The 19,078-nt window shown below is 41.7% G+C and overlaps 1 protein-coding gene across 1 annotated transcript in view; it reads right to left on the bottom strand.

Annotated features, from left to right (window-relative positions):
* DOCK1 (dedicator of cytokinesis 1) overlaps positions 1–19,078 on the bottom strand; it is a gene marked incomplete at its 5' end in the record, with an annotated part of 331,885 nt that overhangs the window by 220,498 nt on the left and 92,309 nt on the right. Inside the window, 2 exon segments of the mRNA XM_075717891.1 lie at positions 6,957–7,052; positions 9,558–9,685. Of these exon segments, the coding sequence (XP_075574006.1) occupies positions 6,957–7,052; positions 9,558–9,685 (224 nt within the window).

Consider the following 19,078-nt stretch of genomic DNA (forward strand, 5'->3'; position numbering starts at 1 on the left):
GCGTCACCGAATCAGTAGCTTTTCCCACAAACCTAGTCTAAACGTTCTCGTGTGCAGGGACTCTGAAGCAGAACGGAACTGTTTTTACGTGTGGTTACCGACCCATACAGAGACCAGGATTCTGCAATCATTTCACATGACAGAGGAAGATTCACTGGTGAAACATATAAGAGCTAAAAGTGAAAGTTCTCACGGCGTGTCCTGTACATGTCCAGGCTATTTTCTTAAGAAGTTGCAAATTTTTAATTTTTTACATTTTTTTAAAACTGGAAAAGCTAACATACATATAGTCTTGCTTAAAACGACATCTCGTGTTATATCGTACCATACAATGTAATTTGTAATAAAATGTTTTTGCAAGTGTGTAAAATGTATCATATTGTATTACATTTAGAATCACTCAGGCCCAGGTTAGATAGACACCGCGAGAGAAAAACCCTAATTCTTTAGAGCTTTTAGTTAAATGTGACTGACAAAGCTATTTTCACCCTACTGTAGAAGATCTTATAAAATGCAGGTATGAGGTTATAACAAAGAAAATGCATCTTTCAGTGTGGCACATAACGTAGCTTTGCTGAATTCACTGACAATACCATGCACTTTCATACACTGATTTGCTATATGCACTTCTCCCGTTATCATGCTTAAAAATACTTTTTAGTCAATAAATACTGCAGTGATTTTATATTACTTGCTATTTTCTGAGTCCGTATAATTTCCCTTAGGCAACGGTGACATTCTTTGTTTTAGAACTATTAGGAAACACTATTCATGTGAGCATCACTTGTTTTCTTAAAGAAAAAAAGTCACTGTAAAAATAGTTTAAAAATCAGGATAAACTGAAAAAAAAAAATCATGATTAAAACTGAAAAAATCCTACCATCGGTACAAAGTGTTTGCTTTTTCTTGCTTAAGATGCAAAACCACTGTCTACGCCTTTAACTTCACTCCACGGTTTAAAGGTTAATCACTTTCAAAACCCTGTAGGTTCATTTTCATGAACACTTTCAAATCAAGTACGCTGTTAGATTATACCATTTCTTTAGCATCTGTATAATCGCACGCATTATATATTAGTACTGGAATTTGTTAACTGGATCGCCACTTAAAATTCTAACTGCTATACCGACACAATTCTGTTCTAGTAGAATGAAACGGACTGCATGAAACAATATTTAGTATTATTTCAGCATCCATAAAATACAACTGTGGCTTATTAAAATAACTGGAGTGCTAGAAATTTGCTGTCAATTTGTTTAGGAGAATGCAGTGTGTTCCAATAAACACTGGTAGGGTTTACTCCGTACCCACTCGCTGCATCGGTGATATTACATTTTACAACATAAAAAAAGCTCAGTATTAGTGATGGAACAAAATCACGACCGACATGCAAATACCACTTCAGTGTTTGCGAAATTAGTTTGCGATAGGTAATTTCAAATGTCTTTTAAAGATAAGAAAACAGGGAATTGAATAAAACAAAGTATAATTTTTACATGGTAGAAGTCCGGTGAAGAAAATGAAGCTTTCTCCCCGACATTTTGGAACCCATTAACGCTAAACGTGGCAGATTTTAAGGCACAGAAAGACCATTTAGATCTAGCTTCAACTCCTAAATAACATTAGCCCCAGAACTCCCTCCCATGACCCTGAGTAACTCGTATTTTACTTAGACTCCAGAAAGACATCCTGCCTTGGAGATGCCAAGAGATGGAGAATCCACCACTCTCTTCGACTGAGCGTTCGGTTCCCACATCAGTGCCTCATCCCCCGCTCTCCTTCACACTTCCCACCCTCGGCTGCTCTCAGCAGCTCCTCCTCTTGCCTTGGACAGGTGTCATCTGCACCCGACCCAGATTCTCCTTCGCTGTCGCCGAGGGGCACCTCTAAATCTTCTATTAACCTCAGATGGCGCTCACATCTCGCGCCACAAATCACTTGCTGGACTTTCTGATGATTTCTGCAGCGTTTCTGTTTTAGTTTCACCACATCCTTGTTTTAAAGTGTAGGCGGGGCGGGGGGGGAAAGCAACATGGGAAACACTCCACTCATCGGTAAAGTCATAAAGTCCTCTCCTCTCCACTGCCTCCTAGTCACACATGCCAGGATAATCTAAAATAGCACTTTTTCCCCAGTCACAGCAGGTGTTCGCACTGACTTTGTTAACCATACCCCACTACGTGCTTTTTCAGAGCCACTGCTCGTAAGGACAGAGTCTCTTGGGAGCAGAGCCGCTTCCTACGCTCTTTGCTCTTCCATCTCTGAGCCAGGTTGTTTTCTGTATCAAAACGAAATTTGATTTGTTCCACCATATAAAGGAACCAAGATTGTCTATTTCATAGACAATGATGACACAGTTGCACAAATCTTCCAAAAATTGTACACACAGGGATCCAAAAAGCCCATCTGGATGTCCTTTCTGAAATTAAAGAGTTCAGCAACTAGCTTGTTTTTCTTGGCTTTGGAAATGAAAAACATACCAAGCTGCTGACCGCAAGGAAGTAGGGAGTAGTCATGATTCCTTTTGGACCTACCATCGTGGCTGGTCAATTCTGATTTACTGAAGGAGGCCAGTATGCTGACTCAGGTGGAACGCGACATTCTTCAAAAGTTACCAGGCAAGGAAAGAGATGCTTTAAAATGATCCTTCAAAAAAGAGACCGAAGGAAGCGTGCTCAATTTACTTTTTTTTCAGGCAACGTGTTCTTCAGTCAGAAAGATTTTGTGATCTTGTTATAGGCAACTTCCACCTGCGCCATAAGCAGGGCGAGCGCTAGGCACGTGCCAAGGTAGCCCAAAGCGGCCAACTTCTGTGAGCAGCAACGAACCCCGACCTCGCGTCAGCCAACCTGGCTGCGTCTAGTTCTTACCTTCACTACAGTAACACTCACAGAACCCTCTACTCAGTTAGCAAACAGATCAAGTAAAAGCCACCAGTGAGACTTCCAGAGGAAAAAGTAGCCAAAGATAACGAATATTAAAATGGTGACAAGATTTTTTTATCTTGCATGTTCAAAACTCATTTGATATGGCAGACTGGAAACTAATGCTAATTTCCGAGTATATAAATTCACTGCATTCACTGAAATGACCTGCATAAGTGGCCAGACTGTGTTTAATCTTAGTTAATACAGACACCGGTGAATCTGAGGGTTTGTTGGTTTGTTGTTTTTTTTTTTTCCACAAGTTTGGAAGGCTAGAAGAGAGTGTGCAGTATCACAAAGGTTCACTTACATTCTTCTTGCTACCAACTTCTACCAAAATTATGGTCCAATCAGATTTTAATCTATCACTTATACTCTGTTTTATTCATTGTCTAGTTTTTCTTCTTTACAACTGGTCTACCTTATTTCAAGATAATTCTCTTTTGAAGGTATATAATAAAAATAGCTTGTAATTTTTATCTAGACACATATTTAAGGAAGCAAAAATTTAAAAAAAAATAAGTAGTGCAAAGTCAAAAGAGACTACTGGAGAACCTTTCCAGCCTGTTCAGCACTGTAGAAAAGGCATCTCCTGTAATTAAACATGGTTAACTGGCAATTTGAGGTTTAACAGACAGAACTTAGCCACAGATGTGAGATACAGCCTTAAAGAATACTGAAGACCAAAAACCTTTAAAAGGTCATACCCAGCACCTCCCGTATTCAGACTGAGATATGGCAGGCGGCAGGTAAGAGCTACCAAAATCCCTTCTTATTTCCTGGCTTAAGGTGGAACGTTTGTAACACGGTGAAGCAAACACATTTACACCGATTGCTGTGCCGGTACTGCCATCGCTGCGGGCTGGTCCCTTGCCTCACCCTGAAGGTCAGGGTTCTGGTCAGGTAGGTTCGACACTTCATCCATCTTTCGTCAACATTTTTCCAAAGGAAACTGACCCGGAACAGTTGTTCGGTATCAGACGTACAGATCCCTATCCATAGGCTATAACATAGAGAAAGTAATTGAAATTATTTATGATACCTTTAATAGCCTCTAATTGCATATCCTCCTGAAACAGTAAATTCAGTGTCTTATGTTCCCATTACATTAGCACATCTAGCAACCTCACCTTCTGTTAAAGAGTTTTGTTCACTAATGTAAAATCGCGTTATATTTAAGTGTTCCACTTCCGCCGCCTCTGCTCCAAGAGAAACGCATTTTCACTTGACCGCTTAAATTCTTTACAATCCTCTGCTGATCACATAAAACGCTGGCCTCTCAGAAATGCCAGCTCTCGCTGACTTATCACGCAGTCAAAACCAACACGAGTGTAAGTCACGCAAGCCTCAGACTCAGAAGGGTATATAAAAATATTATTAAAATATCAATTGAAACAATTTCTACAAAGCAACCGTCTTTGACGTTTACCCCTATAGATCCCAAAGTTCACGCATCCCAAATGCCACGGTAGTTCCACAGTGATTAGAACAGAGGTTTATAAAGAATGCGAAATTAAGCAAACTTGACCGACACTGCAAGGGGATTATGAATCTATGTTTCTGTATTGCTACCTAACAGAAAAGAAGTCTCGTCTCGGACGAGGAGGACTGCGGCTTCCATTCGTCCCAGCTATTCAAAGCCAGATCCCCAGAGGAACGCTTCCAGAATGAAGCTAACAGCTGATCAATCTTGATGCATATATAGTTCACCTCTACAGGAGTAAATGCCAATTTCTCAGTATTTTCTGATCCAAGGTCTTTTTTCGTATGTAAAGTGTCTTATGCAACATCAGGTTTTGGAGGAAGATGACACAGCTAAGGATTTCTTCAAGGTCAAAACATGCCAGCTTTAGTACCCCAACACGGCTATCTTTGTGTAAGAAACAAACTGCCATGCCCCGTATTGGGTTGGTGGTTGGACTGATGATCTTGGAGATCCTTTCCAACCTTAATGATTCCTAGTTTTTACTTTCATTATAAATAATCCAGCCACTAAGCCAGGAAACACAAAATTGCTACTCTACCCTGAATTGGTTTAGTGGTGGACTTGGTAGTGTTAGGTGAATGGTTGGACTGGGTGATCTTAAAGGTCTTTTCCAACCTAAACAATTCGATGATTCTATTCTATGTATTTTACTTCTTCAAAAGAAGTTATCGTTATTTGAACTATGTCTCTATAAAATCCTTTATTTTTAAAATTCCTTCCTTCTACTCATCCCGTATGGTTAATTCTCTAAGTTCCAGGTAAAACTATAGTAGCATTTACAAAAGAAAAGTATGTAATTTCTACCCAATTCTGAGCCGAGAGGAGCCGGGTTACGCTTGCTAATTATCACCTGCATTTTGCTGACGCCACAAAAATGAATTGGTACTGGTTGATCACAGGAGGATCCCTTCAGGAACAGACTGAATTTTAACATAGGAGCAAGTACTCCTTGAAAATACACGGTCCTATTAATACTCATTACATAATTACAGAGTGTGTGGATAGAGTGATTTCAAGCTGTATTCATGATCACTATGAGTATTTTTAATACAGCCGTACTTGGTTAAAATATATACAGGAGAAGTTTTCCAATATAATTTGATAAATGCAAAAGGAATAATTAACATTTTAAAATATCAGCTAAGTCATGCTCATCAAAACAATAATTAATTCACATCCTAACCATAACTGAAGAAGTTTCCTGTACCTATGTCTTACAAGACTACACCTTCTGCGCAACCGGGGGAAGAAGTACAGAAAGATATTAAGACATCTATTCTGCATATATTAATCATTTCTGTGGTAACACACGAAGAAACAACACCATATAAACCTTTTGTTTTCCTTTCACTGGAACTGCATCCCAGCATTATAATACTCCTTAAAAATGATCTCTACTTACAACCATTTCTTGTTCCAACAACGGATCTGGTGATCCATTATCACTTTCTTATGACAAAAAACGACTGTTGCAAATCAAAGCGATAAAAGTGGAAGACAAAAAAAAGTTAGCGGGTGACGCGGTTGGGACAAAACCAAAAGCGTAGCAGGTCTGCAGACACAAGCACCACCCCACGCCAAGTAAATGGGACAGCAGCAGATAAGCAAGATGTGCCGAGGACACGGAGCCTTGTCAGAAAACATCAAATATCACTGTGTGCAATTACACAGAGACACAAAAGCGGAAAAGAAAGGGGAGATCAAAAAGAAGAAAGTGCTAATGGACTCGGATATAGCTGACTAACAAATAAACCCTTTTAAGAAAGAAATCAGTGTATCGAACCAAACCGAACCAAATTAACGTAGAACAGGACAGCTACTCAGACAGATGAGAAATCTGGTCCACTTTGACCAGTTTCCTGTACAGATGCAGACACCTAAGGAAGAATATAAGGTAAAGGCAAACACACAGTGAGACTTGCAAAAACACACTAAGATCCACCCCCATTTTACGTATCAACAGGCCTCACTATTGTTTTCATGATGTAGGCCAATATTAATGATACAGTTGAAAAATTCAGTTGTCAGGCTTTAAAATCACAGTGCTATGCCACCAAAGTGCAACATGGTAACCTGCAGCTACCGCATCAGTCCTGTCTCTAGGTTTTCAAAACGTAGTAATTTGGGGCTCTCTTCTTCAACCATTTGAATATTGCTGTTATCTTGGTTATCTCAGTTGTAGCCCAAAAAGGCAAGTAAATGCTTGTAGAGTCAAATGATTGCTCATGTAGCAACAATCCTGCAAGTCTCTCATTTCCACACTTTTCAGCTGGCTAATTACAAATAAGACATCATTTTGGTTAACACAGACGTCTAAAATCTGGCTAATCACCTGGCCACCGATTTTTTTTTTTTTTTAAAAGTATTTTTTCTCCCCCTGTGTAAACCACAGAAAAATCACAAGCCAATGTTTTACAGCTTACTGAACACAAAGACGGTTACAGGAGGTTTTGATTGCTTTGGGTCACCTGGGATTTAAATCCTATTACAGTCAGGTTCAAAAAGATGTGACAGAAGTATTTAAGTTTACATCAAGAGACACTTACGATGAGCTCCGAATCACGTCCCATGGAAATGACTGTTCTGTTTACTGTCCTCAGTAGCTTTTCCATTATTATCTGGACATGTCGTTGCGTTGGCCCCTAAGGAAAAACAATAAATTAGTGGTAACTAGATACAACAGACACCAATACAACTGAACTATTTCTGTTTGCCTTTAAATCCGCCTGTCTTGCAGAAGTTAAATAAAACATCACTCACTGCTGTTGATCAAAAGCAGAAAATTAGGCTCCCATTTTAACAAACACCATGCAGAGTCTGTTTTATTAATACATGTTACTGATAAATTAACATGTTCGGTTACAATTATTTAAATGAAAAGCAAGTCCCTGGAAATACAGCAAAGCCTATGACATTTAGTTACCTAATAATTTTATTTTCCTAAGTCATTTTTCCAACATCAAAAGCCCGCGGGCATTACCAAATCTGGGGGACTACTCTGCAACAGCTCAATTAAAAGAAACAGAAAAGCAAAGCAAAACTTTGGTTAAGGAACTTTACTTTCAGTCAACTGTTTCAAATTAATATTTCCGTATTAGAAGTAATCTGCCACCGTTTTTGAAAGAGTTGAAAATGACATATTTAGTGCAACTGGCTTTTAAGAACAAGTTCAGAAACCTCATGCAGAATGATGCCTACAGGAAGCGAAGCCAAAAACACATGACGAGGAGAAAGGAACAGATGAGCTTTGCTCCCATCTTTTACTTTATAAACAGGCTTCTTCAGAGTTTTCATCGGTCTGAAGGAGAAGACTTCAAAAGGGGTCTGCGAGACGGAAAGGGGAAACAATTCGATAGCGCAACGTTTTTAAGTGTTTTCCCAGATAATTGTCTAAATAGAGCAGCACCTTTGTGTTGCTTCTTGACCATCAAACAAGCATTCCGACGAACCATCTTCTTTCTTGCCCTTCGATCTGTATAATAACCCACATCTTATCACTGGATTATGCTTAATTACCAAAGGCAGACTTGCATGTACGAAAAATGCATTTGCATATTTGAAGAAGGAGCCATCGTCAGTACATATACGCACAGCTACTGCTCCAGTGTAGACTTTTCTTCCTGCTGCTGGCAGATCTGTCTTTGGCATAAACCTTACATTCTGGTACCAAGAGCATCTGCAGGGAAGAACGCATCTACCTCCGTACCCTGCTCCTCTCCACCCTTCAGCTCTCCCTGCTTTCTCGCCAAGACTTTCCTCCTCTTTGCATTGCCGGCACTCGTGCTGCTCCTGCCCGTTTGCAGTTTTACTTTGCACCGCACCTCACTTGCAGTGTTTCCCTTCCTTTCCCTGTCCCCTTCTCCATCGGTAAATGGGTACCTATTTTCTGCAGCCCCCTCGCAGCCGGCCACTAGCCCACAGCGGCGCAGGGCAGCTCTCGGCTCTGCTCCTGCCGCCCCGCTCCAGCTGGGCTCAGCCCAGGAGATGCCGGAGCTGCAAGTGAGTCGCTACCACGGAGAGAAACGCAGCCAACAGAGAGTGACAGGAAGCAGCCAAGCTGTCAAAAACAAATGCCTTATTTTAAAATAACCCACTCGCTCAAGCCGTCACACAGAACTACTTTAAAAAAAAGAAACAAAATCAGAACGAACCCAAAAAACATAGTCAAGTAAGATGCCAGATACGATGTGAGTAGCTGACCCCTGAGGTCCTTTCCACCTGAATTAGTGTATGATTCTGCACAGGACTGGAGGTTCGGGCAGAAGCCTCATCAGCCCAAACTTCTTTAAGACAGCATCAAATCCCTGCAGCTCTCCGGCAAAGCACCAGTATCTGTGTATTTGTGTGAAGTCAGGAGAAGACAAAAAAGGCACTATTATGCAAGCTGCGCATCTGCACACCAGCCCAGGGCACCGCACAGGTTCTCGGGTGCAACTGCCTCATACGTTTACGTTCTGAAGGGCTGAGACAACTACGCTGGGTGGAATATTCATGCAGAAGCCACCACTTTCAGGTTATCTCTTATTGAGGTGGAGAAGTCTACTAGCTAACTTTAAACGCCACTTCAAAAAGCTAAACAAGTTTCCTGTGTCAACAAAAGTGTATGTTCATATAAATATATATACACACACATATATACATAAGAACATATACATATATATATATGTGTGTGTGTGTGTATATACACCCACCCACCTTCAGGTTCAGGCTGGCCTAGCAGGCCAGTATCAATACAACTCAAACGTGCATTTTCCCAAATGCTCATGGGAGAGGGGGAAAAAAAAAAGAAAAAAAATCAAAGCAAACATTTTCCACCTGGCAGAGGTCAGACACCGTGTAAGAGAAAGGCTGACCTCGTAAGGTTATCTATTTACTCACTACCTAACCAAAGTCTGGAAAATTGTTATTGGATAACAGCGCTGTATTGGATGTGCCTCAGAAACAGGAAGAAACATCCAGAAATGTCACACAACACATCCTCAATGCTGGATACCTAAAAAGACGACTTAAGAAACTGGTTAGGCAGGAAGAAAAAAAAAAAAAGAAAGAAAAGAAAATCTAAGCCATGAGGAGTTACTTGCTTAATTCATTCTACTAAGGTCCATTTCTTTTAAGCACTAATCATCACAGAAGTGTACAATACTAACCACATCCTTCTTGTAAAGCACTTCCAAGATGTTACTCAGCAACTGGCAACAAGCCTCCAAATCTTCTTGTCTTTCCAAGTGATACTTCAGCTGATCTGTCATTGTTGGCAGCAAGATTTCCCTGCAGTCTGCACACAAAACATAAGGTTATACACACAGCTTTAAATAACTTCATAGCGCTGCCTGAACAGCCAATCTGTTTCAGTGCTTACATAAGATTAAAAAAAACTGGGAGAAAGAAGATAACTTCCAGATGTCCGGTCACCTGCTTTTCAACCGAAACCATAAAAACCTGAAAAAGTTATAAGCAAGTGAAAATGAAGTCATTAGGTTAAGAATGCTTGGACAAGCACTACGCTCCCACCCGCGCCACCAGCCCCAGTTCAGCAAACGTACTTGAGTGGTCTCACAGATGTTTTAAGCCTCTGCTTAAAAACATTGATTAACCGGACCTATCCAGCGCCGTCACACAGCAGGACGCACAGCATTACATACAAGCTTAGCTTCACGCTTGCTCGACCGGCTGAGCGTTGGCAAGGTGTATTAAACTTCCTTTACCTTACCCGGACTGGTTACCAACGCAGCACAGCCTAACCGTACAAATATGATTCACTGAGATGTATGATGCTATTCAGATTAACATTCAGCTGCGTGGCATGGTCTTTTACAGCTCAAAAAATGCTGCTGAAATACTTTATGCCGGTATTCAGATGTAGTTGCCTGCACAAGGCAAGTACAGGACCTGCAGAGAGAGATAGGGAAGGTGAGGAAAACAGACATGGAGCTAAATAATGGAGCTAAATAACAAGAGCTCAACATTTTGGCTGAAGTCAGGAGCATAAGGGAAATAAGGCGAAGACTGATACTCCTAAACCTACCAGCAGGTAACACCGGCGCACTGATCTAATCAAGCTAATTAACGTATAACCTGCAAATTGTCTTGCACAGAAGGAGTACAGGGACCTAGGGTTCACTCCTAGCCCTGGACCGTGCTCTTCTTCCTTTAGGAAGAAGGCACAGCCAGAGATACTGCCTTCTGCATGGTGGCACCAGCTGCAACCAACCGCAGCATGATACTAGGAGCACACACGCTTTCTCTGCAAAAGCAGGAAAGAGTGAAGTTAAAATCCTTCAGCCTCCCCCGTTCCCAGCCCCCAAATAAATCCATGCCCAAAGGAGGGGGACTGGTTATTCTTGTTCATCAGAGCCTGACTTACTCGAGAAGAAATAATGATGATTAAAATACACAGTGTATATACTGTTAGCATAGTACTAAAACATATTTTGGGGGTGAGGAAAAGGAGAGCAGGAAGGGACAAGGAGGAATTAAGAGCATTTTGGTATTTTTCCACCTCCTCTAAATAATATTGTAGAACAGGAACAGAAGAAAACCATGAGACTTTTCCAGCTACTTTACCCTACTAGACCCCAGTTCCCAAATCCCTTTTCCCTACCGATCTGCCCAACTATCTCACGTACATATGGAAGAAGGTGTGAGCTCTGCTTTGCCTGAAGGAAGGAGTACTATGTCTCTATACTAAAAGGGCTGGATTACCAAGCAGGCAGGCAGCTTTTTTCTCAGAGAAGTCATATGTATAAGACAGACAGAAAGCAGCACAGCTATGCGTGTATATGCATGTGAACTGAGTATCTTGAACAACTGTAGTTACCATTAAGACATTTTTATTTTCCTGACACATGGACATACACTATCACAACACAGGTCACTCCAAAAAGTTGCCCTTGTACTATAAAATCTACCTGGCTGACAAGCTCTGAAAACACGACTGAGGAATTCGCTTTGTCAAATGCTACACTGGCTGTTGGCCCGTGAGATCTCTAATTATACAGTACCTGGGAAAATATGGATGAAGCTCTTGACAGCCACACAAAAGATATAACACACTACCTTTTTTTTTAGTGATATTACCCAAATTGCTTGGACTTGATGGCATATGGATGACTCACAAGAGGAGGCTTCATGGCAGTCCTTAATGACTACATCATTGCTTCGAAATTATTTCCACACAAAAGCTGAAGTCCCTGGAACACTCAGAAATGCTCATGAGCGCTCAATTAAGTCTTTATTTAAGAGGATTTTAAGTAGTTCTGGACCAGTAAGCATCACCATTGCGACACTAAGAGCGCAACTAACATACAGACCACTGCAGGAGGCACAAGACTAAAAAATGAAAACTGGAGATCGACCTCAACTAAGAGGGGATGACCCCATACTGCAATGTGAAAGCACTTACTTAGGGCTGTACCTAACACTTTCCTGAGAAGCCAAGAGATCAATAGCTCAAAGTAACGCTTTCAACACTAGGAAGCCTCCTCTTGGTAGCAGTAGAGTGCTACTCAACAGCAGAAGCTCCTTCTGCAACCAAACATCCCCTTTACTGATACACATTTGGTCTCTGTCCTTCTGCAGTGGACGTAACTTGCATCCAGAAGCAGTCAGGATATGGCAGGAGTTACAGAATGAGCAAATTGGTGCTCAGAAACTACAACAAATACCTGCAGCTCAAAGGATGACAAAGACCTTATCGATCTCTACAACTACCTGAAAGGCGGTTGTAGTGAGGTGGGCGTTGGTCTCTTCTCCCAAGTAGCTAGCCATAGGACAAGAGGAAATGGGCTCAAGCTGCACCAGGGGAGGCTTAGATTGGATATTAGGAAAAATTTCTTCATGGAAAGGGTAGTCAAGCATTGGAACAGGCTGCCCAGAGAGGTGGTGCAGTCCCCATCCCTGGAAGCATGCAAAAAATGGGCAGACGTGGCACTTTGGGACATGGTTTAGTCTACTCTACCCTTAAATGGTTTAGTGTGGACTTGGTAATGTTAGGTTAATGGTTGGACTGGATGATCTTAAAGGTCTTTTCCAACCTAAACGATTCTATGATTCTATCTGCATCACCAAAAGACGGTGACCCTGGCTTTGACTCACCAGAATTAAGCATCTCTACTAGCTTCATCTTTTGCTGAAGAGACGTCCAGAGAGAGAATGTGCACTTCCACCCTCGACCATTCCTGATGATTCCCGTCAGTATTTAGGAGATGCCGCACCCCAGGTGCCGAGGTGTCAGTGCTGTAGAAGGTGCTATTGTAACAGAGTACCCAATCGCATTGCATGGGCCCCACACAGATGTCAACTTCAAAATCCCTCCATAGGGAAAACTGAGGCTCAGCTGACAGTCTGCTGGTTACAAGCATGGGATGGACAAGGCAGTCTCACCAGTGCCAAAATATGTACCGCAGGTACTGGAAAAAACTGACAGCTAGGAGACAAAGAGGTGCCAAGGGGGAAGAAATCAATACATGCTTATGGTGGTGTGTTTTGGCTTGCAGTGGAAAAATTGATACAGGCATTAAAAACTCAGTGTCCAGGTAAAAATTACTCTCACTCGATGAGTCTCAGTGATAAGGTATGGGGTCAGGAGGATTTGCTTTTGCTACTAAAAAAAGAGAAGGAAACAGGATGGATGAGGCAAAGATGGACTTCACAGGGCAGTCTCTGTCCAAAGTCATAGAATGACAGAATCATGGAATGGTTTGGGTGGGCAGGGCCCTTCAGAGCCCCCCCAGCCCAGCCCCTGCAGTGCCAGGGACAGCTTTAACCAGCCCAGGGTGCTCAGAGCCCCGGCCAGCCTGGCCTGGGATGGTTCTGGGGATGGGGCCTCCACCGCCTCTCTGGGCAACCCCTTCCAGTGCCTCACCGCCCTCACTGTAAAACATTTCTTCCTTATGGCCAGTCTAAATCTATTCTTCTGTAGTTTAAACCCATCACTCCCTGTCCTGTCCCAACAGGCCTTGCTAAAAAGCTTGCCCCCCCCTTCCTGCAGCCCCTGTCAGCACTGCCAGGCCGCACTCAGGCCTCCCCGCAGCCCCCTCCTCTCCAGGCTGAGCACCCCCAGCTCCCCCAGCCTGGCCCCGCAGCAGAGGGGCTCCGGCCCTCGGGGCATTTCTGTGGCCTCCTCTGGGCCCACCCCAACAGCTCCGTGTCCTTGTGCTGAGGGCCCAGAGCTGGACGCGGTACTCCAGCTGAGGTCTCAGAAGTCTTCCAGAAGCCTTCAGCCAGTGCCGTAAGGTCCAACTGCAATGTCGTGAACTATTCTCTGCAGCTGCTTCAGGACTCCCAGGTCATTGGTGACCACAGCCTTCAGCCTCCTGTGGAGCAGGAAAGAGTTACAGGAGAGGCACCTCCATGAACTCGTCCCTACGGCAAGATACACGGCACAAAGGCTGGAATCCTACTCTCACAAACTGCACAATGGGGAAAAAGAAAAGTCACTGACAAAAAAAAATAATCAAGGAAACCCATGCTGTAATGCAGAATAGAGAGCACTCCATCTCAACAAGCTGCTAGAGAGGAACTGGAACAGCAGCATCCTCGTTCTGCCTTGCAAGCTCACAAACGGAGGATGAGAAATAGCAGTGTATAAGCGCACCCAACTTCTGGTAGTTCAAGAGAAATGTTCTTCAGCCTCAAGTGACTCACGTAAGTACATGTTCACTAGGAATGCCCAAGTGGGCTCTCATTCAAGAAAGTACTTTGAAGAGTTAGTTTCTTCAATGCAGAGTTTTTCTACTTAATTGCTTCTTGGTCATTTAACCTTGAGCTTTACAGCTGAAAAAGGAGAAAAATCATGGTGCGTTGGTTGAAATTTTTGCCTCAAGAAACACCCATTAGACCCTGCAGTGTGTTTACATGGGGAAATACACCTAGCCATGATTTCATCACATCCCCTCATATTCACTGCCATTAGGTAGCAGAGAATTGGATTACAAAAGATCCAAATCTCATAACAGAGAAACATCTTCATCATAAGTTCCCATTATTTGTTTACAACTATATTATCATAAATCGATACAGCTATTAAAGCAAAAGGAGGTGGTGATCTCTGTGAAAAAAAAGGCTGAACAGAATTGACCTCTGAAAAAAACTTATTTACCAGGACGCTCATTAAGTGATCTAAAGCTACTTACACAAAAACGAAGTCTCCAAACTGCCCTAATATGGTAGACAATGATATACGTGTATTTAAAGTAATAGTTTGCTGTTACATGTTTCAAATGCATAACCTTAGCTTAAAAAAAAAAAAAAACCACCAAAAACAACCAACCACAAAAAAATGCCCAACACAAAACCACAGCATCCCCCTGAATAGAAAAAAGAAAATTATGAGTGAAGATTCAGCCCATTACATAAAGAAGGCTTTCCTGGTACTGACTCGCATTTCATATAATCACCATTTTACACTTGCTTTAGACTTCTGCCTCTGAACTGCTCCAGCCCTTGACTACTCACACCTATCCCAAAAAACGTTCCCTTCCTTGCCCGAGTACTCAGACTGTTCTTGCATGACAGGAATCCCCAGATGGATGCAGGTCAAAATTAACTACTACTTTTCCATATAAATTTCAACCCAAGGAACGGCCTAGTTCAGCTCAGTCTGCCCCAGAGATCCTTTGTGATCGCAACCTTGTGCCTCCACATTTGTGAAACCTCAGTATATGTCGTTACCTTAAGTTATGACTAACTTGGAAAGAAAAGGGCAGATGAAGAAAAAACCCACAAAGCGGAGAGAAAGAACCCTGACGCCCAGTTGCTAAGCTCTCCAGCAAAGACGGATGAACATGCCTTTGTAAAGCCTGCGAGGTGAATCAATCTTTAATAACTTACAAAGGCCCCTAATTAGAGGTTTGAAAATGTTTCATGTCCCCGTTAAGCCCCACTAGTAGAGAACGGTCAAAGATCAATTTAATATCTGCAAGCATGTAGAAGGCGAAAATTGCAGCTATGTCACCTTTGAGTTAGATTGTCTAGAGTGCACTCTAATCAATAGGGAAGGTATTCAAGTTGAATTTCTTAGAAAGGAGAAACTAATTGATTTGTCATACTACTTCATTTGGAATTACACAACCTCTACAAAAGACTAAGTTCCCTCGGGTAGACTTGACAACGCTCCCCAGTTACCACCTTACAGGCTCCCTGCCTTCCTCAACAACAACTCATGAACATGTGCTCTTCGGTTTGTACCTGTTGAGAGCTACAAACGTGGGAGGATAAAACGAAGTGTCAAGGTGTGCTGGGTACTTGCTAAAAAGATCCAGATCATTCCCAGATATTTAGAAACAAAACATAAAAACCCCACGCCCTCGCAAACCACCACCAAAAAAAAAGAAACCCCAAAAAAATGAACTCATGCACATCCCAGAGAACCATGCAAGCACCAGCACTGTGAAATCTTTCTAAAGATTACTTGGCCCTCTTATGACCCACAGAAGTTTTATGCTAAGGAAGAAACACCCATATAAAGCTTACTTTGAAGTAAGCAAAAAGGAATAAGTATTGCCAATGGGAAAGACAAAAAGCTATGCCTAAAATCAAAAGCGTACTTTGTGATACTCAGCATCCGACAGGTCATAAAATCATATTTACATACTGGATGATTTTTACGTACTTCTTTCTCCTGCGTTTTTTACAGGCCTGCTTGCAGGGCAGCCCTGCTGCCTGGGCTCTTGCTAGGACGGCGCAGCGTGCAGCTGGCCCTCACCGACGCAAGGGTGCAGCGTGCCGCTGGCAGGGCTGGGTGCTGCCCCCCGGCACCGCAGCTCCTTTGCCGCAAAGTGGCTTCCAGCAGACCCCCCCCAGTAGACCGACCCCTTTGTCCCGTTGGCTTCTAATCACGCAACAGATCCCAGCTTCACTTCGAACTGAAGTAGAAACAGCTACTGAAACAATGCCGTCGTTTTAAGGTTTTCCAGATACCTCTATTAAAATACAAGAGCTAGAAGGCAACAAAATCCAAAGATGGAACCCACCAACACACACACAAATATCTATATCTATAATCCCTGGAAGCATTCAAAAAACGGGCAGACATGACACTTTGGGACATGGTTTAGTCTAGTCTACCCTTGATTGGTTTAGTGTGGACTTGGTAATGTTAGGTTACTGGTTGGACTGGATGATCTTAAAGGTCTTTTCCAACCTAAACGATTCTATGATTCTATTCTATGATCTCTACATATTTTTAAACAAATCTAGTACTATGGTAATACGCTCTATGAGGAGATAAGATTTTAAGCGCATCCTTTGCTATAAACTATTCTGAAAAACACTGGGTTGTTGACTGTATCTTGATTACTTAGAAGTACAGAAGAGGGAAGGTTAACCTTCATCAGCCTGCCTGTCACAAACACCTCCCAGCCCTGATTAATGGGCAACCTTGATAAATCTATAGACTATAACATTAGTCTCCTGCTCAAAAGCCAACTCTGAAGATAGCTCATGAGTATGATGCACAATGATTACAGCCAACAATAATTCGACATCTGTTCTCTACCGCACGAGTCCAACCCATAATGATTAATGTCACAGGAATGCGCAGTGAGACTAAAATATTAATCTTTATAAAAGGATGCTCAGGAGGTATTATCAACTTATAAGCATCCAAGCAAAGACTTCAAATGAAACACTGACAGAAACTATGCTGAAGCTAAATACACGTGAAATTTTTTTCAATTTAAAAACATTTCATTTGGAGGGACACTTGCAAATGCATTTCTTTATTTTATGGTTCATTTAGTTAATGTGGGCAAAAAAATAAAACCTATGCTTAGTAACCTTGCTTCCGCTACACAGCGTGGAGACAAAGCTTGTAATTTTAGTCATAATTAAACAGTAAGAACTCTTAAAAATGCTATATGCTGTCTACTAATATTTAATAGACTAACAATTTCCTAATGGAGAAATCACTAGATTTCCTAACTATTTAAGAACACAGCAGCTACACAGCTCACTTGGTAATTAGCTGGAAGTCATTTGTAAAACAAAGCAACAGAGAATACAAACAACTCTATAGGACAAAACAAATCAAATAAATCACTACTTACACAAAACCAAAATTTGGAAGTTTGCAAGGATAAGACATTTCATTTAACTACCAGCCATAAGTACTTACACATTTAGAACTGAAAACATGCATTATGTTATTATAAAACTGTTCCACACTTATTTTTAAATTCATCCATATTTGGGCATACTCTGACAGAAGACTTTTACAACGCAGAATTGTTCCAGGTGCTAATCTGAAGAAATGCTTCCTCTGTTTCTAGGTTTGAGGCGGGGGTTTTTTGGAAGGGAGAGGGACATGAAAGCAAGGAGAGAAAGATGCAGGGCTGGTCTCAATCAAAAGTTTGCTCCTTTACACAGGCAAAAAAGATTTTTTGTGCACCGTAACAGATATATATAAATTACTGTGGTGGGGTAATAAGTGTTCCTTGTTTATACATGCATTTAATTCTATATGGTCATATACAGTTACTTTTATATAATTATTATATATTCATAATTATCTTATGTTCAAAGATACAAACATAAAATACTATGTATGTATGGCCTATATAAGAACATACTGATACACTTATGTCCTCACTGATACATACATAAAATATTATGTATGTATGGCATATGTAAGGACATACTGATATACTTACGTCCTCACTGAGCAAGATGTATATGTATGTGTCTGAACTAGTACATTTAAGGCTCTATTCAAGTCTCAAAATCAAATAACTTGCTGAATCAGGACGTTAATCACTGACAATTTAAAACACTCTCCTGCATGCAAAAAGCTGCATCCCAGTTAGCACAGATGAACACTGGGGTGTTCAAAGACCCTGCAGAAGCATCCAGCCCCTACGCAAAGGACTTCTACTCAATAATTTTCTGCTCTACAAAAACCAGGGAGCGGGACAGAGTCAAGTGAACTCCTCCAAAGCACAGACTGGCAACCTCCCTGTTCGCAACTATTCTTCATCCTGCTGATATCACTACCGGGGTAATATATACACACAAAAATGAGATAAATCACCCGTAGAGAGCACAGGAAAACACAGGCCTACTGTGTGAACAGAAAAAGAGCAAATCGAGCATCATTACATTAGGGATTATTTTCCATGCTCGAGAAAAACAAGATGCAACCTTATGCTTTTCCAAAAGACAATTCACATGTATTTTGTCAAAGCCATAATAGATTATTGATACAAATGTGGAGGGGATAAAAGGCAGATCATCCAAGATGCACAAAACAGGCCTTGAACTCAGAGAATCATGGAATCGCTTGGGTTGGAAGAGACTCTCAAGATCACCCAGTCCAACCATGAACCTAACATTACCAAGTCCACCACTAAACTGATTAAGGGGAGAGGAATAATTAATTTCATGTTTCCTGGCTTGGTGGCTGGATTATTTTTTAATGAAAGTAAAAACTAGGAATCATTAAGGTTGGAAAGGACCTCTAAGATCATCAGTCCAATCATCAACCCAACACTCCCATGCCCACTAAACCATGTCCCAAAGTGCCACCTCTGCCCGTTTTTTGAACCCCTCCAGGGATGGGGACTCCCCCACCTCTCTGGGCAGCCTGCTCCAATGCTTGACCACCCTTTCCGTGAAGAAATTCTTCCTAATATCCAATCTAAACCTCCCCTGGTGCAGCTTGAGCCCATTTCCT

The sequence above is a fragment of the Pelecanus crispus genome, chromosome 10 (genome assembly GCF_030463565.1).
Source record: "Pelecanus crispus isolate bPelCri1 chromosome 10, bPelCri1.pri, whole genome shotgun sequence".
Classification (NCBI taxonomy): Eukaryota; Metazoa; Chordata; class Aves; order Pelecaniformes; family Pelecanidae; genus Pelecanus; species Pelecanus crispus.